Here is a 25144-nt window from a genome sequence, read left to right on the forward strand (position 1 = left end):
TCGCTTAATTTATGTAGACTTACATCACTGTCTTACGATTAAATGAGTTCCTAGCATAGCACCCCCCACTTTAGAAATCGGATCATCCTGAGTTACTAAATATCCTTAAAGGACAGGTAAAATACCACGAGAACGAAACGGTATTTGAGATCAAAGAGCGGACTCATCTGCTGAATATGTTAATTCCGCGTCATCGATTCTTCAGTTCTGGATGGTCACAATTCAAGATCCAGTTATCATTCTTCCAAGGCAGAGATACATTGACTTGTCGGATAATGAATGAAGGATTCAGTGCTATTTTATTGGGTCTACCAGTGCATGTGGACCTTCAAATGGTCCCCCATGAATAATAAGGCAGTTCGGGAATGTTCTGGGGAATGTAACCACATGAGGCGGTGGCCGATTCTGGGACAATACTGCTACATCGCTCTGTAGAGGTGTCATCAACTGAATTGTAGTCTACATTGTCAGTGGGCATTATCTGATACTTTTTCTCAAAATCAGATTTGAACTTCCTCAACCTTCTGTAAAAGGTTGATTGAGGGTAGCCCATCAAATTTGACAAGCTGTTGGCTGTAACCCATCTTTTATCCCTTTCATTACGCTCTAAATTATTAGTCTAAAAGAGACAATTAGCTGTAATCAGGCTGGACAGAATCAATAATCAAAGTCGTGGACAGCACAAACAACTCAACTGCATGGTGTGAGATGTTTTGAAAAGAGGTGTAAAGCCGATGCCTCTTCGTCCCGTGACATAGTAAAAGAAAACGTACATATCGGTTATGTAATGTTGACTGAAGTTCATGATCACAATAGAAATTACTATTAATAGTTGTAACTTCATCTTAAAGGGGTTATGCAGTGGACTGATTATTACCTGTTTGTCCAGAAAACTGAGTACCACAGATTTTATGGTTTTTCTCCAAAATAGGGCGATTAGGGTGAGTTGTCAGGATGCTAGGAAATCAATACCAAATTGTTTACAGTCAGCGTTTTGCCTTTAGCATTCAGGCGTGAGTGAAAAGATACCTTAACAGGACCTCTATTCTACTCATCTCTTCCTCTCACATTCAAGTAGAGGTCAGATCTTTACATAACTACTAATTCTGATGACATATCAAAACACACCATTAGTTTGCCCAACTATCTAGGACAAAGTTAGACAACTACAATCACGCGATTGAAGGCGAAAAATGCAGACCATCGTCTTTCTATCCAAAAATCAGAAAATTTAGAATCAGAATAAAGATATTGGGCATTGAGCAACTTTTTGTTGATTGAAACATTGAGGGCTAGTGGTAAATCAAGCATTTTCGGAACCATCTCATGGCTCTGCTTCAAGATGACAGTTATCGAGTGGAGTTGCTGTCAGATCTTCAAGCAGACTACACAAAGTTTTTCACAATGGCAGAGAGAGAGCTGGAAGGGATATCAAAGACCAAGCCAGTCGATCAATACGTGCGACTACAGAAAATCGGGCAGGGTACGTTTGGGGAGGTTTTTAAGGTGCGGCATAAATCAACAAAACAGCATTTTGCACTGAAACGAATTCGGATGGAACAAGAAAAAGAAGGAGTATGTAGCACTTTTAACATACCAATTTTAAAGTTTCCTATTACTGCGTTACGAGAAATACGCATATTACAATCCCTCAATCATGAAAATATTGTGTGTCTAAAGGAAATATGCCATAGTCCACGTAAGCCTATTTCTACCTCACGCTATTCTCAGCAAATGCTGGTAATGGATTCAAACCACAATTCTATCTTGTTTTTGAGTTTTGTGATCATGATCTTGCTGGTTTAAGTCAGCAGATTGATTTCACTGAACCAGTCAAAAAAGCAATAATGAAACAACTACTTACTGGCGTTTTCTACTTGCATCTGTAAGTTTGTTGGGACCCTTATTTTTCGCTATGCTGCCTTAAGTAATATTTCATTTTTCGTGTCTTCGATGGTTAAGGATTTTTCAAGATTCATGCTATAAGAGCACTTGAACTCACTCTTACTATGTGTCACTCAAAATCTTACAATGTTCCATCCCGTTATTGGTAACCCGTTAACAAACGGGTTTATATTCTAGGCTTGGCGACGAGACGAACTGACTAACTCAAAGGTAGCAGGACAGGCCTATTGTGTAGTTAGATTTAACAGTCTAGCAGTATTTCCAGTCCATAGTTTAACTCAAAGCTGAGTGTATCAGACTAATTTGTGTCACAAATGCAAACATTTTTGGGATGCGTTTTTTCCATCTACATCCAAAATACAGCTTCAGAATAGGTTTAGGTCGACTCCTAGATCGATACTAAAGAACAAAGTAGTTGCGCGTGTTCACTCCACTAGGAAGTCCCATCAACTGAAGTAGGTTAGTTTCTAATGAGATCTCAGCATGGATTATTAAGTTCACTTGGCTTTCTCAAAGAATAATGAGTAAACATTTCTTCAGGTAAATCTTCATTAAAGCTAGAATAATAATACTAAAAAAGTTCAAGTGAAGTTTTTGCATTAACTCAGCTTTCAGTGTATTAAGTTATCATAGCTCGCAAGTGATGTTATCAAAAGATGAATTAGATATATGGTACATTATGTTATTTCTTAGTGAACCTCCCAATTTTTTATGCAATGGTTGTGTACTTTGTTCATTAAATAAAATTCCTCCACGTACCAGGAAGACAAGGTAATCACCAACATTGAAGAACAACGAAACAGGTGGGTAGAACACTTCAAAGAACTCTTGAATCGACCAGCCCCACTGAACCCACCCAATATCGAAGCTGCACCCACGGACCTCCCAATCAGTGCTGGCCCACCAACAATTGAAGAAATCAGCATGGCCATCAGACAAATCAAGAGTGGCAAAGCAGCATGACCAGACAACATTCCATCAGAGGCACTGAGAGCAGACGTAGCAGTAACTGCAAGGATACTCCACATTCTCTTCAATAAGATATAGGATGAGGAAGAAGTACCAACAAACTGGAAAGGACTTCTGATCAAAATACCAAAGAAAGGCGATCCCAGCAACTGGGATAACTACAGGGGCATCACTCTTCTCTCAATACCGGGAAAAGTCCTCAACAGGGTATTGTTAAACAGGATGAAAGACTGCGTAGACACCCAACTTCGTGACCAACAGGCAGGATTCCGTAAGGATAGATCGTGTACAGACCAACTCGCAACTCTACGGATCATTGTGGAACAATCAATTCAATGCAATCCATCACTCTACATCAACTTCATTGACTACGAAAAAGCATTTGATAGCGTGGACAGAACAACACTATGGAACCTTCTTCGATACTACGGCGTGTCTCAGAAGATAGTCAATATCATACGGAATTCCTATGATTGATTCAACTGCAAAATTGTGCGTGGAGGACAATTGACAGACTCGATCGAGGTAAAGACCGGTGTCAGGCAAGGTTGCTTACTCTCACCCTTTCTCTTTCTCCTGGTTATCAACTGGATCATTAAGACGTCAAGATCTAGGAAAAAGCACGAGATACAACGGACAGCTAAGATGCGGCTGGACGATCTAGACTTCGCAGATGATCTAGCTCTCCTATCGCAATTGCAACAACAAATGCAGGAGAAGACGACCAATGTAGCAGCAGTAGGTCTCAATATATACAAAGGGAAAAGAAAGATTCTCCAATACAACACAGCATGCTCCAATCCAGTCACAATTGACTGAGAAGATTTGGAAGATGTAGAAACCTTTATATATTTGGGCAGCATCATTGATGAACACGGTGGGTCTGATGCAGATGTGAAAGCGCGGATCGGTAAAGCAAGAGCAGCATATTTACAATTGAAGAACATCTGGAACTCAAAGCAACTGTCAACTAACACCAAGATCTGGATTTTCAATACAAATGTCAAGACAGTTCTACTGTATGGGGCGGAAACTTGGAGAACTACGAAAACCATCATCCACAAGATACAGGTGTTCATTAACCGTTGTCTACGCAAAATACTTCGGATATGTTGGCCGGACACTATTAGCAACAACCAACTGTGGGAAAGAACAAACCAGATCCCAGCGGAGGAAGAAATTAGGAAGAAGCGTTGGAAGTGGATAGGATAAACATTGCGGAAAGCACCCAGTTGCGTCACAAGACATGCCCTAACATGGAATCCTCAAGGCCAAAGGAAGAGAGGAAGACCAAAGAACACATTACGCCGGGTAACGGAGATAGACATGAGAAAAATGAACAAGAATTGGATGGAACTAGAAAAGAAGGCCCAGGACAGAGTGGGTTGGAGATTGCTGGTCGGCGGCCTTTGCTCCATTAGGAGTAACAGGAGTAAGTAAGTACGTACCAGGTAGCAAAGTAAGTCTATCTTAACCTTTATAATCAGTAATTTTTTGTATTAGGACGGTATATTTGTGTCAATACCAGGTGTTTGTTGGTAGTTTGTGTCCATCTATTTACTTTGTTTTTATGCTAAGTTATAAGTAAATTTCCCTCAAGATTCTTTCGTCTTGGTTTCTGTATGTGTATTTTCTACCTAAAGGCGATATATTGTTTATAAGATAATATTCAAGTGTATTAGTAGGTAGAAACGTTTTTGGGTTTGATCAGCACTTGATAATTGTTGAACTATTTAATTATGTATGTTTAGTTGTTGGCAGTTGTCCGATCTCCAATCATATACGGCACAACGTTGTGGTTTCGTTTGTATCCTCTCTGGTCAAACATTTCCGTATACGCCTGTTTACATAATTTGTATTAATGTGGTCCTCATGAACACATAGAATTTCTTTCGTTCCAGAAACAATGTCCTCCATCGGGATTTAAAAGCTGCGAACATTTTGATTGATAAAAACGGCATTCTTAAAATAGCAGATTTTGGTCTGGCTCGAACAACTGTTGCCTCTCTTCGTCCTGATCGCCCAACACGTTATACTGGACGAGTTGTTACTTTGTGGTATCGACCTCCTGAAATTCTCCTAAATGACCGTCATTATGGAAAGCCTGTAGATATGTGGGGTGCTGGTTGTATTATGGCCGAATTATGGACAAAGTATCCTATTATGCAGGTAACTTGAATTATGTCAAATGAATAATGCAGTTTTCTCGTTTGATTCTATACAATACAAATAATACTCGTTGAACTATTTTAGTAAATAAAACCCCAGTTTTCGTATTCGTAAAATATGTCGTAATTGATAGTCATTGCAAGTAACATAATGTACTATGGCTTCCATTTCGTACGAAACGACACTAACAATCTATCACTTAATTATTTTACTTTAGGAAAACCAACTTATCTATTATCTGAGTCATAAATGTTTCTAGTGTAAGCGAATTATCTTTCACATAGATGTTCAAATTTAATTATGTGTCGCTCACTTCAGCTTGTGAAGGTGACGTCCCTATACAGCTTGGTCGTTTCTTCACGATAATAAGCTTCGAGAAGTGATTGTCAGTCATAATACTGTAGATCGGTTTAACAAAAATCATCAATGTAATTTATTAGGTAATCAGAAAATAATTAAATTCAAGTGATTAGGAGTTGGGTTAATACTTAAATTGTATTAAGATTTCGCAGATCTACGATTTGGTTGAGGGATTCAGCGGTTGTTCAGTAAGTTACGGGTTCAAAACCAACTCTCAAAACTACTTCAGTTTGAGCATTGGGCTAGTATCATTGGCCCTCACACAAAACGCATGACTCAAGTTCGAACGCACAAATTTGTGCTTGATAAGTAAGTTATAATTTCTAAAGTTCTCCTTAAAGATGGATTTTTTGTCTGTTTCCTAAGTCGCGCTAAAAATGACACTTCATCAATAAAGTTCGTCAAACAGGAGAAGTAACAAAATCGAGAACTTCATTTTGTACAAACTAATCAAGGTGAAGGTGATAATAATAGTGGACACCAGCAGTTTACATTTTTTCTTACTTCACTTCATTGTTAATACAATAATTATCGGCTTAGGTTTTATTTTGTGTTGACCGTCCTACGAAAAGGTCCCACTGGAAATTTTCTGATTTCACGGATAACATCGCGTTAAGATTGGATATTGGGAAGGTTTGGATGAAGTTAACAATACAAACTTGGAAGTAATCTTATATGACTCAAGGGTGAACATAAAGTATGTAATGGAATAGTTTAACGATTAAATGAATCTTATTAGTTTTATTTGAAAAACCATCAGTAACGCGACTCTTGGAAAGACGGAGGTAATGAATGCAACATTTATAATTCTAGTGAAGATTTAGGAATTTTTTCGGAGTCGATAGGTTGTATTGTGAGCATTTATTAAAATCGCCTCCAGATTTTTCTTCAGTCTTTGAAGTCTATCTGCAAACTCTAAATCCGTGCAACAAGTATTAAGTCGACAAGGTTTTAATAACAAGTATTTTTGATGTGTTTGGTTGGAACTTAAAGTATAGTAAAACGACTGTGTAAAAGAACAATAATAGAAATCCGTGTGTAATTTAAAATAAACGAATCAATCGTGTAAATACATACTTTGGTAGACTGACTCATGTCAATGATAGATGAACTAATGCACTTAGATCACAGTTACTTAAGTGATACATACATCGAAATTAGTCATCAACCATCTAGTGCAGTTTTAGATAAACTGTTAGTTTCCCTTCCTACCTTCATTTCTTCTAAATAAAGGTACGGCCGAGAGTGGGGAGAGTCCGCTCTCCCTCTCGAAATGCTCTCACATGGCCACGCGTATATATCCTCTGCCGGGGAAGTCCTACTCACTGCCTTCTCGTAGCGGGAGTTTTTGCGAAAATGAGAGGACGAGAAGCGAATGTCCGGCGCTTTAACCGGATTCCAAACCAGTGGTGCACATGGGCTCCAGTATCCTGCGGGAACAAATGGCGTATGAACCACTCGTTGGTCACCGGCTTCCATGGGAAGGCATCTCCTTACAATGCTCCAATACCTTGTGGATCAGACCTTCAGGTCGAAGGCTCGGGGTGTGGCCCCCTAAGAAAACCACCTGCTTCGGTTCGGGCACCCGGGCAGTATCACAGCACTCACACATATCGAATGAGATTTGTGTGGTGCATATGTATTTGGTGCCTCTTTGTACCAATATCTATGTGTTAAAATAAATAAATGATTATTTCTACTGTATGACTGGTAATTCTTTTGGTCCAGTTAATATAAAGAATCGTATTGGCAAAAGGTCTCTGGATTTCTTCTCAATCAAATTTGTTGATATTGCATTTTTCTAGGGGGACAACGAAATTAGTCAGTTGAACCTTATCATTAATCTCTGCGGATCTATAACACCTGAAATATGGCCAGGTGTAGAACGTTTGGAAACATTTAGAGAAGCTCGTCTACCTCAGGACATTAAACGACATGTTCGAGAGAAATTGACCCCCAAAATTTCTTCGCTTGCTGCTGTAGATCTCATTGACCAATTACTTGTCTTAGATCCCAGCAAACGTCTTGATGCTGAGCAGGCGCTTTCACATGACTACTTTTATGAAGATCCTCCAGTAGGTGACTTGCGATCTTTTTCCAAATCCGGGACATCTTATCTGGAATTCTTGTCGTCAAATAACGCTCGTGGTCGTATGTTACAAGGAGCAAATCGTCCAGGAATTGTACGTGGTCCAGTTGTCGGGCCTGGGCAGCAAATGAATTATCTTAGTGGGCCTGGCATCATGCATCCTAATCGTCGTCCACCTATACCAGATGACAATTCGTATTATGAGCGTGTTTTTTAGTCTGGTGTGCTTGTCTGCAATACTTTTTGAAACATTTCTTTCAAAACTCATATGTAAATAATTCACTTTGATCTTTAATCTTATTTTCCGTCTTTTTTGTCAATGTTTACTTTGGGATTGACTCCGTTTTTCATCTTTCCACGTCATGCAATCTGAATACCATAAACACTTGGTGTTTATACCTCTATTTCTATGTATTCATTCTTTTTTGCGCAATAATGTTTGCAACTTATTGCATGTGACAGATGTATTTAATATACGCTATAGAAATATTGGGATTCTATCTGCTTACTTCGACTACTAGTTACTTGTGTAAACTAGTGTCCTATTGCAGCAAACAATATTACTTCTGAGAACGCTCGCTGGTTTTTTAATCGTAAGGTCTGGATTAAACATGTTTATACTTCAACAGGCTACATGCTACCAAAAAGAATTCGCCATATGGTGATTACGGCTATCGAATTCAGACCAAGTTAATGATCTGATCCCAACAAGTTACTTATTTCCAACATGTTTTAAATTGGTTACTCAATATCAATAATTATAGGTCTAATATTTAAGCAACTGGTTGTTACGTCTGGAGTTAAGCTTAATTAATTAACTGGCCATATGGTACTTTCCTAATTTGTAAGTAAATTCAACAGAATTCGGAAGAACGTTGATCATATATCGGACCAACTGCAATATTTGCTTTGGTTCTGAGCAAGTTGTTTCTTAGTAAATTATCCAGCGCATAATAATAGAGACCCCTAATCTGATTTCGGAGTGACTTCCAGTTGAATGACTCAGGCCACGGATGCTTTTGTATGTTATGTATATACTGACTACGTATAGCAATAAGGCGGCCGGACAAACAAAATGAATGACATCTTGAAGGTATCAAGCAGTATTGTATGTTCATATGTTCAAAACATTTCCTGACTGTATGTATAATTTACATTACGTTAAACCATGTCATTTGCACTATCTATCAATTGAGTATAACTATTCAGCAAAAATATTAGCTTCATTTTTCCATTATTCTTATAACCCTGAATAAAAGCTAATTTATATAAAACAGCCATTATGAGTGTATAAACTGCCTGTTTAAAAATAATAGTAAATAATTGCATCAAAGTTGGTTTTTACGACTTACAATGCAATAAATCACTATCCACTGGCTTTTTGATAGTATTAGTTCTATTTAAATCCCATATGTGGTTAAATACTTCCACTGTACTAACATTAGTACTTTCACTTCATCATCAATATAAATATAGCTAATATTTAAAAAAGAATCGTACTTTTGAACGTGATAGATATCTACGTCATAGTTTGACTGCAGTCAATTGGCATCTATTAGCATAAGTTCATTCAAAGGTGATTATCCAAACATTCTTTGGTTGCGAGCTTACTGGATAATGATCGGATGCTCAAAGCATTAGGTATTGAGTTTCGGCCTCATTTCGAACATTAATACTGAGATTTAGGTACATCAGCGTCAGTCAGTTGGTCATAACGCAGAATCTGTTACGTATGTACATCGGTTCAACTTGCAACACTCCATTAACACTAAGTGATGAAATTGCCAGACCAAATCCCGGAACTGTAGTGTTAGTGAAATGACAAAGCGTTCCGAGGAATTGAGAATTCGGGGGAAGACAAATAATCGATGCACCTGCGCCATTGCAAACGATTTTAAGCCATACCATTCAAAGTCTCTAACAATCGGTTACAATAATCACATGGACCCATTCAAGTAGTCTACACCTATTAACATGGCTCAGTCCAGTTTTAAATGACTTCGTGGATTGATGCCATCTTTTGGTTTGGCTGCCCGTATCTTTCCTTCAACACACTACACCACACAACATCTCCCGTCAAGGTAGGCAGTGGTTAGACATAACTCACATGTCCCAACCACTTTCGTTGATGAAGATTTATTGCCTCATCAGCCGATTTGCCATACTCACCTAGTACCCTATTCCTAACCAAAGCATTTCTTACTCGGTAGTCTCAAAATATACGAGCGAAACCTAGGAGACATCCTTGACCGGATACTAGTGACCTGTGGATATCTTCTGTTTTTAATGGTCACGTTTCATATCCATAAGTTAGAACGGAGCGGACTGATGGGCATTAAACTCATCCTTTGGTTAAAAGACGGATATCTCGCCTAAAACGCAGGTTGGCAAAAGTCAGTCGAACCCTCTGAATCCGTGCCGAGATTTCGTTAGACATCAGGACTGACGAGACTACCAAATATAAATGAAGCGGTCGATACTCCACTCTTTACCACTAATTCAGGCGCTGACACCAATCCTGAAGTAACATTTTACAAGTTAGAAAGAGAATCGCACCCTAAACACGTTTGCATTGTTTTGACGAAACGGAATTCTATCATCTGCGTATTCTGAGTCAGCAAGTGAATTTCCTAGAAAAAGACCAACTCCTAAAGATCCAGACCATGAGCGATGTCTTTAGAAGGGTGTCTATAACGAAGTGGACTGGCCCGACGATGACCATAACCTGACCGTTTGAATAGTCAGTCATTCAGCTATAACGTAGGACCACGCACATATATGTATCAGTTTAATTTACCATACCGCATTAGCACAGCAAGATGAACACCGGATTCATAGGAGTAGTTAATTCAATGATGGTAATATATAAAAGAAAGGTTGCATATAAGGATATAGTACATAAAGCAAAATAGTTTAAGGGAAGCCAAAGAGTGTATGTACCGACGCCATTGTGATCGATTCTGAGCCATGTCACTAAGATTCTCCAACCATCGGTTACGATAGTCATGCGGACCCCAACCAAGTAGCCTGCATCTACCAACATGGCTCAGACCAGAAGTTAGTGACTCCAAGCACTGATGCCACGTTTTGGTTTGACCACCCCTAACTTTCTTCCAACCATCCCCAACACCAGCCAGCATCGCGCGTCGTGCAGAGGGCCTGTACAGAGTCATTGTACTTCTTTGTGATGCCTTTCAATGAGACTGCCAAAGAACCTTACAATCAACAGAGTTGTATGCTGCTACAACTATAGTCGGACGTCGAGAAGCATGTCTATGTTCTGGAACCTGTCGAAGGGTGAATATTGGTCTATGCATCCACGTTTAGGTCTGAAACCAGACTAATTCCCTCGTTTTTTTTTCACGAGCTCATGATGTTGAAGTATTATTGAGGCTAATATTTTAGTCACTACATTAGTTAAACTGATTCCTCTGTGATTATCAAAAGGGAACTTTTGTCCTTTCTTAATGACTGAGAAGACTAGTCATATGACATGACGTCCAGTCCCCAGATTTTAGCTAAAATTGCAGTTGGCTGCAGAAAAAAGGGCCATCACCCTTAAGAATCTCAGACTTTATTCCGTCAGACTCTAATGCTCCCGCTTGCGTCAGATTACTTATATTTCTCTCAACCTCAATAACAATTGCCTACTATTACCTAACGCTCCCGTCTTTTCCATCTCTTTTGCTTTTCGCCACCAACGATTGTTACGTATGCTTTCTACGAACGTATGTAAAGGCTGCCTCCAGTCCTCATAGTGTTCAGAAACAGACGAGGTGGGTTTACGAGCATCCATCAATTTCGTAGACGCCGCAGAAATCTGATTTCTCCCAATCTGTTGATATAAGTTACTGGTAGATGCCAGTGTTATGGATATTACTCCCACGGTTGACGAATTCCTCCAGTTGTTTCTGAAACATATTCCTAACTTGTTTATTACTAAGTCGAACTTCAAGGGTTTTTCTTACTGTAGCTCTTCTACGTCCAGTAAGATGCAGACAAATATGTGTCCGGACTAGAGCATGATCCGAGTCCAAACATGTTTTTCAGAGTGAACGACAGTCTTCTGTTAAGCCTCTCCAACGATGATTAGTGTCAGTATGATTTATTTGAGTTCGTCAATGAGTCGATTGTGGAGGTCGCCACATCAGACGATGTCTATCCGTATGTTTAAAGTTGGCGTTTTCTAGAAACACATGGTTATCTGAGCATAGTTGCAACAAACGGTCGCCGTTATCTGTTCGCTGAGCCACAACAGCGTATGACCCGCTTAAGTGTCTTTCTGTTTGGTTTAGTCTGCCAACCTGAGCATTAAAATCACCCACCATTATTACATCAGGGCGTTTAACCTTTCGAGTGAGGTTAAATAGCTTCCCACAAAATTTGTCGTTTATTTCGCCTGAGCCGCACCGGCAAAAAAGGCAACCGAGTGTGTCACTATCTTTTCAAGTTATTAGCCCCGTTTAGTCGAACAGAACCTTACCGTTCCTAAGCCGACTTGGTATAGTAAGACCTGAAGAAACGTTTCAGTCAATATAGCTGGGTTGAGTCATCACGATGGAAAATCTCAACCACTATGGCAAGGTAGTTGCTACGGTTGGGCAACCTTGTTTTGTATAAACAGAGGTTTCAGCTAGCGACTCGAGAACTCATCATTATTAAGGGACAGGTGAATCATGCAGCAGTTAACTGCGTACCGATACAGGCATAAACAAAATGTTGGTACTTAGATTATGTTTGGATGTATATATCTGTTTAGTTTCCTTTACAAATACCTGATTGATTAGGTGTATACATGTCACAAACCCGTCAGTATTTATATATAAGAGAACGAGTTATGATGTAAACGCACAGGATACATCGATTTGAAATTAAAATTTATAATTTAATTATTAAATTTAGAGTATGTACATCAGCAATAGATTATCTAGTTTCTTTTTTTTGATTATCTGAAATGGGAAGGAAAATACTAGTGAACCAAGTATTAGCTTGAGAAAAGAATTTAACTTATACCAAATATACTTGTTAACAGATGAATTCCATATTTTTTTGTAGTAAAGAAAGCAAAGTGAATGAAACAAAACATAAATCTCGGTATTATTATGCTGTATTTGTGTGCGATAAGCTGGTGTTTATACTACCGAAAGTTAGGACGAACGACACTATTTATATACTTACGTTTGGAATCAGCTAAGAGAATAACTCATTTGAGCTTACTACACACAGGAAAACTACCTATACGACAGTGGTAAACGACCCCTGGTCACGAGTGTTAATCCAGTCACTTAGTTTATAATGTAAAACCTGGTACGTATGTATATTAACTGAAGTTGCCAAATCCCGGAACAGTCGAGGTGATTGAAAAGATTCTACATCGAAGACAACATAAATAGTAAGTCGTTCCTAATGGAAATGTTAAATATGCTGCCGAAATTATCAACAGGAAAATTATGGTTAATGACTGCAAAAATCCCAACGCAATATTGTTTAATGGTTGTGAGATTTCAAACAAGGTTTCTTAGAGAAGACTTGTACCTTCGCCTGTAGCCTCGATGAAGGAGGGTTGGGTATGGTATAAGAAACCCTATTCCGCAGAAAACAACTTTTCTACAGAAACGTTTAGTCTACGATGTGTTATTAATACTCCTTGGTTTAGACATCCAACAAAGTATATTGGAAATGCTTTAATTGTTATTGCTTCTGTCATGATGAGTCTAGATTTATTCGTAGGTTTTTATCAAGTTTAGATTGAGCAACAGTAACTGAATATACGTGACCATCAGTCAGTTAGTCAGCTACAACGTAAGACCAGGCACATATATGCATTGGTCCAAGTTGCCATACCTCGTTAACACAAGATGGATACCGGATTCATAAAAGTAGTTAATTCAGAGGTGGTAATATATAAAAGAAAGATTGCATATAAGGATATAGTATACGTGACCATTGTTATATGTAATAACTAATTGGAACAAATAGTTGTTATCAAGTGGGATCTTTTTACTTTTTTGTTTGTATATGTGGAATCGATAACAATTATCTCAAGAAACCGCTTATACATTTACAATTTACACATATGATTTAATGAAGCATAATCTGGAAATTTGACTGACATTATCGTGACATTCATAGGGCTGTCAAACAATCTACCTTTGTAAGACCATCTTTTTGAATTCTACAACCCGACAATCTTTAACTATAAGGAAACTTACTTTTAGCAACTTTGTGTCGGAGATTTTTATAATCGTTGAACGTGATGGTTTTGTTGAAGGTTTCATCAACATATTTAATTATTTCATTTGGTTCTGAACCAACTGTGATCATCGGGGTTAAAACTTGTAACTGGTCTTGGCTGAGCTTTCTGGACCAAGGGTCGTTTGTTAAATATTCCCTGTCGCACGGATGGTTGTGCACTGTTTTAGAAGCCGGTATTATATATCTGTTATGCTCATATCTGATTCTAAACATGGATTTACAGCCAGTGAATTTTGATCTAAAAAGCTATTAGTAAAATAACAGCCAGTTACCCTTTAACTCTTTGCCCAGTACCTTCAGGCTTTCTTTTGTGGCCAAAAGTGCACACATACACAACATAGTGGTAATGGAGTCCAGGCTCTTCTTTATTTAATTTGCTTTCTCTAACTACATAGTGTGTATAGGTCATCTATGTATGTTAGCCAATATTTATGGAACAAACTTTCTGCAAAAGATCTATGGCCTCTTCAACTTGATTCCAGGATGTTAGATGCCGGGGTCTCATTATCCTTTCAAAAAAATCTCTAATATCCACTGAAAAAGGCTTACTGGGCTGTGTTTGACTTGTAGACGGTAATGGATCAACCATGAGACTATAGAGAACAACAAAAGACAAATCTTCATGTTTTTCTAGGACTTCATAAGTAACACAGTTGAAAAGGATACTCGGAGGCGAGTATGTGGACAACTAACGAACCTTAACTGGAAACGCCAGTAATTTAAGTTAGAAATAAACGACTCATATTTATGCTAATATTTTTGTGACAATCTTATATAAATAGATTGATTTCTCTTTGGTAACAGCTGTTTGGTCGTCGTTTAGTCATTTGACTGCATTGGTTATATTCAGTTTGATATATCGAGAAGTAATAACTTTTAATAAAAAAGATGGGCATATTATGACAACAAACGTCATAACAAAACACTGAGTCAAATCTTGGTACGAGAGACAAAAGAAAATGTGGAAAACACTGAACTTAGAAAAACTTTTGTTGACATTTATGAAGTCCCACTCGAATGGTTGTGGACGGGATAGAAGCTTCCACTTAACGAGTTTCTGTATTTAGTAGCAGTGGGTCCCCGATGCCTCCAGTTGGGAACCTAGATATATGTAACAAACAAAAGGGAAATGTCTGTAAATTATAGTGAAATACTATCACCTGTCCTTAAAAATATGTCAAGTTTCCTCTTGGAGGACTCCCGGGATGTGTCTTGGACTACCTCAACTAGCAGCGAATCCCAAAATTTCACTACTCCTAGAGTAGGTGTCCCTGCAGTCCATTCTGCTATGCTGTGTCTGTAATTTTAGTGTTTGTGTTGGGGCTGAGCTTAAACAAGTATTTGATGGTTCCCAGGAGTAATTGGAATATATATATGTCAGACAGATATAAATCAGTAGGTTACATCAGAGACGCATATACTCTAATGGGTAGACATTTAGTGAATTGAAGCGCTCTTTGTAAGGCTAGAAGTTGAGTTACTGAACTGATTTCTGGGTGCGTTTTTGTATATTTTTACCCCTTTGGAGCGAGGGGAAACTGCTTTCCATACTCTAAATGAAGCCGAATAAAACTTGAAGATTAGGTGGAACATTCTATTGTCAGATTGGCCAAAAAAGGACTTCAACGTAACCAGTGCAAGCTTTGCTCGAAAGGCATTTTCGCCGCAATTAGAGTAAGACTTAAGAAAATAAGATAGCAAGACTATTAGATATTTCCCAACTTTGGACACCTCTACAGGGGAATTACCTAAGCTGTATGCGAAGTCTGCAACAAGTCTCAAGAGAACCACTTCATACTTTGAAGTGTTGAAAATAAATCCGCTGTTATCCGCCAAACTTTAAAGCTAAGTTAGATCCTCCAGATGTGCCAGCTTATCATCTTGGTTTCAAACTTTTCTCCACAGTTTAACATCATCTGTTTGAAGCAGTAACTCAGACGATACAGAGGAAGCCATGTATATAAAGAGAGAAGTTCTAGTACTAAGCCCTGGGGATACCACTAGGACATTCTGTAGTTTGAGAAAAAGTGAAGTTGACTCTAATCTTAGAAACTTGATTACTTAGATATTATGTGTGAACCAATTTATTGACGACAACTTGATATGTAACACTTTGAGCTTGTAGTGACTCACGTTTATCACGAGAACACGACTGGTTTAATAAAAACAATTATTATTATAACCAACTGTACCGGTGTGTGTTTTAATGTGCTTTTGTTTAACAGTGCTAATTATAGCCATTTTTGTGCTTCCATTACCTTCCATCATTGTTCCGCGGTTTTGGTACTGTTCGCACGTACTCCTTTCTTCTGCTTTCGCTTGTACCATTCCTTGGCACGATCTCGGTATTCGTTCAATACCACGAGATCGCCAACAAAATAAATCTGGTTACGTTCGATCCTCGCCTTCTGATCTATTTGGCACGTGTTTCTTGGTAGCGGTGTTCATAGTTAATCTCAACTCGACGCCACGCTACAATTGGTAATCCCAATCCGACTACAATTGGCGATCACGTCGGGCTCACGAATTGTAGTCGGATTGGGATTACCAATTGTAGCGTGGCGTCGAGTTGAGATTAACTATGAACACCGCTACCAAGAAACACGTGCCAAATAGATCAGAAGGCGAGGATCGAACGTAACCAGATTTATTTTGTTGGCGATCTCGTGGTATTGAACGAATACCGAGATCGTGCCAAGGAATGGTACAAGCGAAAGCAGAAGAAAGGAGTACGTGCGAACAGTACCAAAAACCGCGGAACAATGATGGAAGGTAATGGAAGCACAAAAATGGCTATAATTAGCACTGTTAAACAAAAGCACATTAAAACACACACCGGTACAATTGGTTATAATAATAATTGTTTTTATTAAACCAGTCGTGTTCTCGTGATAAACGTGAGTCACTACAAGCTTATTGATGAGACATATGATTGGCCCTATCAAATGCCTTTAAGGGATCAAGGTATATGACACCAGTATTTCTCTTGCAAGCAAAGATGGTTTTCGATCCGTCCACCGCAGTCAGTATGTTAGTTATGCAGGAGTGACCCTCTCTAAAAGTTTCGTTAGAGTGAAAAGGAGTTCGCGGATAAGAATTAGTCACGTGAACCGTCGTCTATCAAGGCCTCCATAACTTCTCAAGGTACAGAGAGAAGTGCTACCGGTCGGTAGCTTGAAGGTTCATAGCATCAGCCAACTTTGAAAATTGGTGCGATGTGTGCCAACTTTCAGTTTTTTGAGACCCTGCCTCGGCTTAGCGAATGTGAGAGCATCACGCTAAGCGGTCTTGCTGAGGTTGAAGCCGCTTCTGTCAGCATAGTAGAGTGAAATACACCCGAGCCAGGCAGTGTTCTTGCTTAGATGCTGCAGCTGATACACCAATCCATAAGGGACACTTTCGAAACTCCTGTTGAATTTCAGGTGAGACTATCGCCAGAGCATTTAGGGAGATAGGGAAGTTATCACCATTGGCCGTGGTCTAGGATACTCGTCTTTCTTGGCTAATCGTACTACTTTTCAAGTCAATATGTCCTTAAGCTTTATGAACATCCAATCTTGAATATCGTTAACAGCATTATCAGGGCCCGTATTTGCTGGGACACCTTGCGCAATGATGTTTCTTCCGCCTAAGAACGCCTCATGAGATTCCTTTGGATGTTCTTAATGAGATAGTGTTCAAAATATGGTATATCTGACAGTATCCTGACATTTTTTGGTTACAGCAAGTGACTGGCCAGTAGAACATCCTACAAGTCAGCAGTGTAACTGAATGTCATATAGAGTCTTGGATGAATTGGGTGTCCTGTGTCTTTCTCCTGGGTAAGCCTGACAATCACCAGTGGTTCAATTTTGGGAAACCTGTGCTTCCTGTTTAACTTTTCCCAAAACATCCTGCCATTTTCAATCAGGAGAATGAAAGGAAGGTCAGAGCGGTCTTAAGGGTTCATAATTATTAAGGAACAAGCATTGGTAGATTTTACAAGTCTTCAGGTACGATGAGGCTGGAGTTAATATTGTTTGAGAGTTGAATTACGTTCCGGATTTTCGTGATTTTTGTTAAGTAGTCGGATAATCCTAGGAATAATTGAACACCTGGTTCATTAACTAGTGTTTTTACAGGAACTTTGCTGTTGAAAACTTCCGACGGTAGTCGGTAAACCCTCTTGATGAAAGTCCAATCGCCTGCAGTAGAACTTTTTGGAACCACAGTTGGATTTAAAGAAGCTGTCCTAAGGGATGCAAACTTAATGAGAGTCTACTACGTTTCAGAATGTCCTTACTAGTTCTGGTGCTTGTTCCATAAATACTGATGTTGTCGAAGTCCTGCTTATTTACCTCTCTGAGCATCTTTGTTTGTTTTTCAGCTTCAGAACTGCCTCTTTCAGAGCCCCTGGCATTCTTTCGGCAAACGTGTCAAGGAAATCCTGACATTGCTCAACAAATCATCGGTATTCATGTCTCAAGTGCCACATGCCCACTTCAGATCTGGTTAACTGAGATTGCAGTTAGGTTTGTGGACATTTCGTGAAACCAACCTTTGTATCCGTCAACTCTCTCAGAAAAAGATGGACATATTATTCATTCTTAATCCAGGAGATCAGATCGATGGGCAGAACACTTTACGGATCAGTTCAACTGGCCTTTAGTCACACTTCGGTTTCCCACAACCTCCAGTCAACCTGAATGGCAAGTTAGTGTAGGTCCTTCGACTCTTTGCAAAGTTGAAAAAAGCTATAGGAAATGTGAAGCAAGGGAGAGCAGCGGGCCCTGACAGGTTTACCCCTGACATTTTTAGGGATGGTTGTCCAGTATTAACAGTGAGATTGACTGAGGTCTTAGGTAGAATTTGAGAATTGGACGTAATCACATCTGACTGGTTTCAATCACTGGTTGTGCCAGTCTATAAGAAAGGACAAAAGTCCTCTTGTGACAATCACAGAGGAATCAGTTTGACAAATATAGTATCTAAAATATTAGCTTCAATAATACTTCGGCTCCTAGTCAAAGCTCGTGAAGAACAGACTAGAAAAAATCAGGCTGGTTTTCGACCTGGACGTGGTTGTAGAGATCAGATATTCACACTACGGCAGGTCCTAGAACATAGACACACATTCAGACGCCCCACAATCGTAGTATTTCTCGACCTCGAGGCGGCATCTGACTCTGTTGATCGTGAGGTTTTATGGCAGTGTTTGCCACTGAAAGGAGCACCAAAGAAGTAAGTTAACCTTGTAAAGGCTCTCTACTCGAACACAACTGGTAGAGTGAGAGCTTATGGCGAACTGTCATCAGAATTGATCACCTCAAGTGGTGTTCGTCAGGGCTGTCCACTCTCTCCATTCTTGTTCAACTTTATCGTAGACATACTTTTAGTGATAACACTTTCCTCATCTAAATTTCCAGAGGTTGAACTTCTTCCGGGAGATTTACTTTTTGACCTAGAATATGCCGATGATATAGTTCTATTTGGTGAAGACGCTGACAAAATGCAGAGTTTTCTGACCACTGTAAGCAACAATGCAAGTATATTCAGAATGCGATTCCCCCTCGAAATGCAAAATGTTGCTTCAGGATTGGGTTGCATAGACACCCGAACTAATGATAGGGAGTGAAGTAGTTGAACGTTTCGACCGCTTGACTTATCTGGGAAGTCTCATCAGCCCTTGTGGTCTGGTGTGTGACGAAATCTCAGCACGGATAGAGAAGGCTCGACTAATTTTGCCAACTTGCGTCATTTATGGCGTAGGCGAGATATCCGTCTATCAACCAAAGGACGTGTTTACTGCACAAAAGTTCGTTCCTTCCTACTTGATGGCAGTGAAACATGGCCGGTAAGAGTAGAGGATATTCGTAGGTTACTAGTATTCGATCATAGATGTCCTCGAAACATTGCCCGTATATTCTGGGACCATCGAGTAAGTAATGTAGTTGTCAGGAAACGGGTACTGGGTAAGGATATCAAATCAATTGATGAAGTAGTGAAACTTCATCAGTTGAGATGGCTGGGACACGTGTTACGTATGCCCAACAACCGACTGCCCCGACGTGCGATGTTTTCTGGTGTAGGAGTAGGTTGTAAGAAAGCTAGGGGTGGCGAGACCAAAACATGGCACAAATCCATGAAGCCACTGACATGTGGACTAAGCCATGTTGGTAGGTGTAGACTACCTGGTTGGGGACCGCAAGATGATAGCAACCGATGGTTAGAGACCTTGAATGACATGGCTTAAAGTCGTTTGCAATAGCGCATCCAATCTTTGTATTCTCCCAAATTCTAATCTCCTGAATTCCTCATATGCCTTTATTTTTCTCTTTCCAAAGTTATTTCACTGGATTATAATCCTTGAATAACATCTTCAAGCCCTAATGTTTCTGATTACTGCTTTTACTCTTACTACATCTACCACTACGGGACTTGAATCGATAATTGTATCTGTGTACTAATGTGGTATGGCAACTCGAACTGATGTACGTACGTTCGAAGTTCTACATTGTTACTAACTGATCCGTCAGAGTGCATAACACAGTTGACGCCAAAAGGATATCGGGTTGCTTACACATATGGTTTTAGTGACGACGCTGAAATATGAGCTGTTAACAAAATTGAAATAGTTTACAGGTTAAAAGAGTAATGTATTTAAAGCGGACATTACGGATACTTAAAAATACTAAAACTGGCCTTTAAACGTGAAAAACTTTAAAAACCGGATGGTAAGCTGAGGCGAAACCACGGTTAATTACTAATTCGAATAAAACTCAAAAAGAGAAGTTATCTACCTAACTTTACGCACAGAATAAATCTTTCAGTTCAAGTGTTACCTTCGCGTCCTAGGACACAGCAAAAGTCTGAAAAACGCAAATAACTTTAGGATAATACTTTCCGCATTAATAACATTCTTGGCATATGTAAACGACAAGCGTTTCAAAAACACCACAGAGCAAACGAAAAAGCATTTAGAACAAAACACATCTGCCACTGATGATGTCACAGGTATTCAGTGTTTGACAACGCTTCTACCAGTAGCACCTTCTAATATATTTCGTTCCCACCAAGAGAAATCAAAAGACAGAGTCGAGGAGACCGGAAGAGTATATTTGGCGATGACCAATATATCGGAATTCTCTGATCTAATCTGGCTAGCGATTGCGGTTGATGTTGAGCACGGCGTTACCACACGTGATCTGGTGCGGATGCCTGACCGAGCGCCTTCAGCTAGGTGAGTCCACTAAAACATATGGTCAGCATCCAATGTCGAAAACTTAGTGCTATTTATTTTGGGGATTTATTTACCGCTACAGGTCACCCCCCCTAGTGGGGCAGTGACGACCCTAAGACGTGGCCAGCCAGAAGTTTAAACCCAACGACTTTGTCGTTGGTAAACACTCTTCTGATAGCTTACTAAATTTAGCAGCGTCTGGTCGTCTTTCCTTACTATATGGGACGGAGGTTCAACATAGTAAAAAAAGAAAATGTACAATGAAAATTTCGGATCCTCATAAACGTCATCGTTCTTTTCCAGCCGTCCTGGAAAAGAAAAAAATAAAATGTAAGTGCATGTCGAAATGCACTCGTATGTGTGTAAAAGCACAATGTCAGAGAAAAAAATGGAAAATAAACTCATGAACACGTAATAGCGTTAAAAAAATTGTTTTTTTGTTTTGTTTTTTTTTAAATAGAAATAAAAATATATAAGCATATTAAAATTGTTTTTTCTAAAAAAAAATAATATACAATGTCGAGAAGTGCCTTACGTGCAATAGTCGTTTAAATGTTCTGGAAATCTCACCCTTCTTCCAGAACGCGTCGTTTTAAGTTTATTTTCGGATACTGTCGAAGTATCATCGTGTGTGTTGGTTGTCGGATGAGGTATTGTAAGTGTCGGAGTCGTGTCGTTCGATTGTACCGAAGGAAAATCGACGTGGATAGGATTTCCTTCTAAATACGCTGCTTTTAAGCGATCGATGCTGATGCTATCGTTTGTTCCGTTCTTATCGACTATATAGTACTTAGATTCACGTTGAAGAACTTTGAAGGTTCCTTCGTATGCTGATTCGAATGGTCGTCGATGCGAGTCTCGACGAATGAAAACGTGTGTACTATATCGTAAGCCAGGTTGAACGAAAACATCAGTTGATTGAGGTCGAGTGGAAGCAGGTTTAACTGAACGCATTGCGTTTGTAAGCCTGTTCGTGTAGGAGGTTAGATCCATGTTCATTGAAAAGGATGAAGGATCCACGAATTCTCCTGCAAGTCGAAGCGTCATTCAATAAACGAGTTGAGCCGCACTGTATCCAATGTCAGCTTTCACTGCATTGCGAATACCTAATAAGACAAGTGGAAGAGCGTCGGTCCACTGTGAAACGTTTGCAGCTGATAGCGAAGCTTTCAGTTGTCGGTGAAAACGTTCTACCAACCCGTTTGCTTGTGGATGGTAGGCGGTCGTTCGGAAGCGAGTGATTCCTAAAAGTGTGGTCAGACGACGGAAAAGATCAGATTCAAACTGACGTCCGCGATCTGTAGTGATGGTTGAAGGGCAACCGAAGTTTGCTACCCATCGTTCGACGAAGGTGCGGGCCACTGTTTCAGCAGTGATGTCCTTAATAGGTACTGCTTCTGGCCATCGAGTGAAACGGTCAACGCAGGTTAAGAGATAAGAGTATCCATTTGAATCTGGTAAAGGTCCTACCAAATCCAAATGAACATGGTCGAAACGAGCATCGGGAGTTTTAAACGAGCCTAAGGGACATTTATTGTGTCTGATAACCTTAGATTTTTGGCAGCTTACACAGGAGCGTGCCCACTCCCTCACGTCTTTATTCATTCCAGGCCAGCAAAACCGTTCTGCTATAAGCTTGATGGTTGCACGGACACCTGGATGAGAAAGTTTGTGCAATGTGTTGAAGACATTGCGTCGATAATGTTTCGGCACGATTGGGCGATCCCTACCTGTAGATGTGTCACACAGTAAGGTTTCTTTACCTGTTCCCATCTGTTTGATGCGTAGTTTAAATGTTGTGGACGATAACTCGTGCTGAAGATCACTGTCTTCTTTTTGAAGCTCGGCGAGTTTAAGAAGGTCGATTCCTTGGAAACTGTTCAAGGAAGTTATGCGAGATAAAGCGTCTGCAACTACATTGTTTGCTCCAGAGATGTGTTGAATGTCTGAAGTAAACTGCGAAATGTAGTCCAGTTGTCGAGACTCACGGGAGAGTACTTGTCAGAAGGAGAGCTTAACGAGAAAGTGAGCGGTTTATGGTCCGTGAAAAGCGTGAATTCACGACCTTCGATGCAGTGTTGGAAATGCCGTACAGCACAATACATAGCTAGGAGTTCCCTACCGAATGTGCTGTACCTCGATTCGGTGTCTAGCAACCTTCTAGAGAAAAATGCCAAGGGTTGCCAGGAGTTGTTAACCCATTGTTGTAAGACTCCTCCGATTGCTGAGTCGGATGCGTCTACTGCGATGCTAATGGGTGCTCGGGTGTCCTGATGTGCGAGCATTGTTGCTTTAGCAATCAGTTCCTTAACTGTGGAGAATGCTTTTCGTGCGGTGTCGTCCAAATTGATGGATTTCGCATTTCCACGAAGTTGGTCGGTAAGAGGTTTCATGAGTAATGCGCATTTCGGTATGAAACGTCTATAGAAACTTACGAGGCCGTTGAACGTGCGTAATTGCTTGACGGTGGTCGGTTCTGGGTAATCCAGAATGGCCGCCACTTTGGTTCTAAGAGGTCGAATGCCTTGAGCATCGATAGTGTGTCCCAGAAAGTCTAACGAGTCGGTTCCGAATTGGCATTTCTGAACGTTTACAGTAATGCCATGTTTTTGTAATCGTTCGAAAACAAGATCCAGATGCTTGAGATGTGTTTCTCTGTCCGGACTTGCGATTAGACAGTCATCAACATACGCGTGTACGAAGTTGAGACCTCGAAAAACGTCGTCTATGAATCTTTGGAATGTTTGAGCAGCATTCCTTAGACCGAAAGGCATTCGCAAAAATTCATAGAGTCCGAAAGGAGTTATGATAGCTGTTTTCGGTATGTCGTCAGTAGCCATAGGGATTTGGTTATACACTTTAACCAAGTCGATTTTCGAAAAGACAGTTGTACCTTTCAAGGTAGCTGTCAAATCGTGAATGTGAGGCAACGGGTAACGATCGGGAATGGTTTTCGCGTTCAATCGCCGATAGTCACCAGTTGGACGCCAATCGTTGCTGTCCTTTTTAGGGACCATGTGCAACGGAGATGCATATGGGCTACTTGACGGTCGTATGATTCCTAAGTCCATCATGTGATCGAATTCGTTTTTCGCTAACCTTAGCTTTTCAGGAGCTAGTCGTCGTGCTTTAGAGAATACAGGTGGTCCTGTAGTCGTGATGTGATGTGTAACGTTGCTGGTTACACACGGTAGTTTCGGTTGAGTTTGTTGTATCCCAGGGTACTTATCGAGTAGTGGTTGATAGAGTGGGTCTATCATATGTTTAACTGTGACTGGGGACACTCTACAACCAGTAAAAGAAGTTACGCAAGCGGACAAATTAGTGTTCCCGTCTACTAGCCTCCGTTTGCGCGTATCGATGATCAGATTGTGGTGTTGTAGAAGGTCCATACCAATGATTGGCATAGAAACATCTGCAACAACGAAAATCCAGTGTATGGGTTTGCGTAAACCCACGTTAAGGTAAACGTACCTTTTGTTTTTCGAATCAGTCGGTTTCGTGTTGGGAAAATTGCAGGGTTTTCTGCAATTTCTGGAAAACTTTCCATACTGGTTATGATACCAGCACCAGTCGGGGTTATCTGTCTCTCGTGGTCTAGAGACAGATCGCTTACGAGAAATGCTTCTACGTGGTGTGCGCGATCTCTTACGGTCGGTACGAAGACTAAGATAACGCGTGAGTGTGTGACATAAGTCGGTTATATCATTCTGAGTCGTGTGAGGCTTTTCTTTGACTGAAAATACCTCGGTAGTAGGTTTCGTAATTTCTAGAATGCGGTCGGCAGATACAGCTAGCTCGTCTAAGGCGTTGTTCTGGAACGAGACCAGAACTGCTTGCACCTGTTGGGGAAGTTTTGACAAGAAGAGTTGTTTGAATAGACCTTCGTCGAAAGTTCTTGGGCCTATTACCTCTCTCATCCGTTGCAACATGTCCGTCGCAGAACCGTGTTGCAGGTCGATGTTATTGAAGAGTTGATCTAACCTTTGTCGATCGGTTAGATCTCCTCGTTTAAGAATCGAGCGTTTTAAGATTTCGTAAGGATCGGAAACATCACTAGTAAACATACTAGGTGTTACGTACCTGTTGAATTCGCGCGGTAGTGCCTTGACTACTGCGAGGAATTGTGCACGTGTGTCGATCACGCCGTGCTCGGAGAAGTCGGCTTCTGCGTAGCA

General features: G+C 40.1%; 3 protein-coding genes across 4 annotated transcripts; 1 reads left to right on the top strand and 2 right to left on the bottom strand.

Moving 5' to 3' along the window:
- Window positions 1–852: 852 nt before the first annotated feature.
- On the top strand, window positions 853–8394 carry CDK9_3 (P-TEFb-associated cyclin-dependent protein kinase Cdk9; the record flags this gene model as incomplete). 2 transcript variants are annotated; one of them, XM_035733145.2, is made up of 5 exons in its annotated part: window positions 1327–1575; window positions 1609–1699; window positions 1732–1885; window positions 4776–5043; window positions 7209–8394. In XM_035733145.2, 5 exons carry the CDS (start codon window positions 1327–1329, stop codon window positions 7707–7709), a joined length of 1263 nt encoding a protein of 420 aa, XP_035588809.1. In that variant the 3' UTR covers window positions 7710–8394. The 2 variants fall into 2 exon arrangements, with proteins under 2 accessions (XP_051071425.1, XP_035588809.1); XM_051211369.1 differs by having other exon boundaries at window positions 853–1575; window positions 1609–1885; window positions 4776–8394.
- MS3_00003545 (uncharacterized protein) lies at window positions 1297–5118 on the bottom strand. Its single transcript, XM_051211370.1, has one exon. It carries the CDS (start codon window positions 3951–3953, stop codon window positions 3342–3344), a length of 612 nt encoding a protein of 203 aa, XP_051071426.1. The 5' UTR covers window positions 3954–5118; the 3' UTR covers window positions 1297–3341.
- A 4004-nt stretch (window positions 8395–12398) lies between the features above and the next one.
- MS3_00003546 (uncharacterized protein) lies at window positions 12399–16233 on the bottom strand. Its single transcript, XM_012940078.3, has 4 exons — window positions 14190–16233; window positions 14020–14156; window positions 13705–13985; window positions 12399–12441 (listed from the first exon to the last, which is right to left on the bottom strand). Exons 1-4 carry the CDS (start codon window positions 14334–14336, stop codon window positions 12416–12418), a joined length of 591 nt encoding a protein of 196 aa, XP_012795532.3. The 5' UTR covers window positions 14337–16233; the 3' UTR covers window positions 12399–12415.
- Window positions 16234–25144: the final 8911 nt, after the last annotated feature.

Source organism: Schistosoma haematobium, chromosome ZW (assembly GCF_000699445.3).
Source record: "Schistosoma haematobium chromosome ZW, whole genome shotgun sequence".
NCBI classification, from domain to species: Eukaryota; Metazoa; Platyhelminthes; class Trematoda; order Strigeidida; family Schistosomatidae; genus Schistosoma; species Schistosoma haematobium.

Bases quoted from the DNA above. Each gene is read 5' to 3' on its own strand.
- MS3_00003545 (XM_051211370.1), bottom strand. From the start codon at position 3,953: ATGAACACCTGTATCTTGTGGATGATGGTTTTCGTAGTTCTCCAAGTT.
- MS3_00003546 (XM_012940078.3), bottom strand. From the start codon at position 14,336: ATGGTTGATCCATTACCGTCTACAAGTCAAACACAGCCCAGTAAGCCT. The intron at 13,986-14,019 runs GTAACTGGCTGT...ATAGCTTTTTAG, and splicing joins ACTGGGCAAAGAGTTAAAGG to ATCAAAATTCACTGGCTGTA. The intron at 12,442-13,704 runs GTAAGTTTCCTT...TTCCCATTTCAG, and splicing joins CCGACACAAAGTTGCTAAAA to ATAATCAAAAAAAAGAAACT.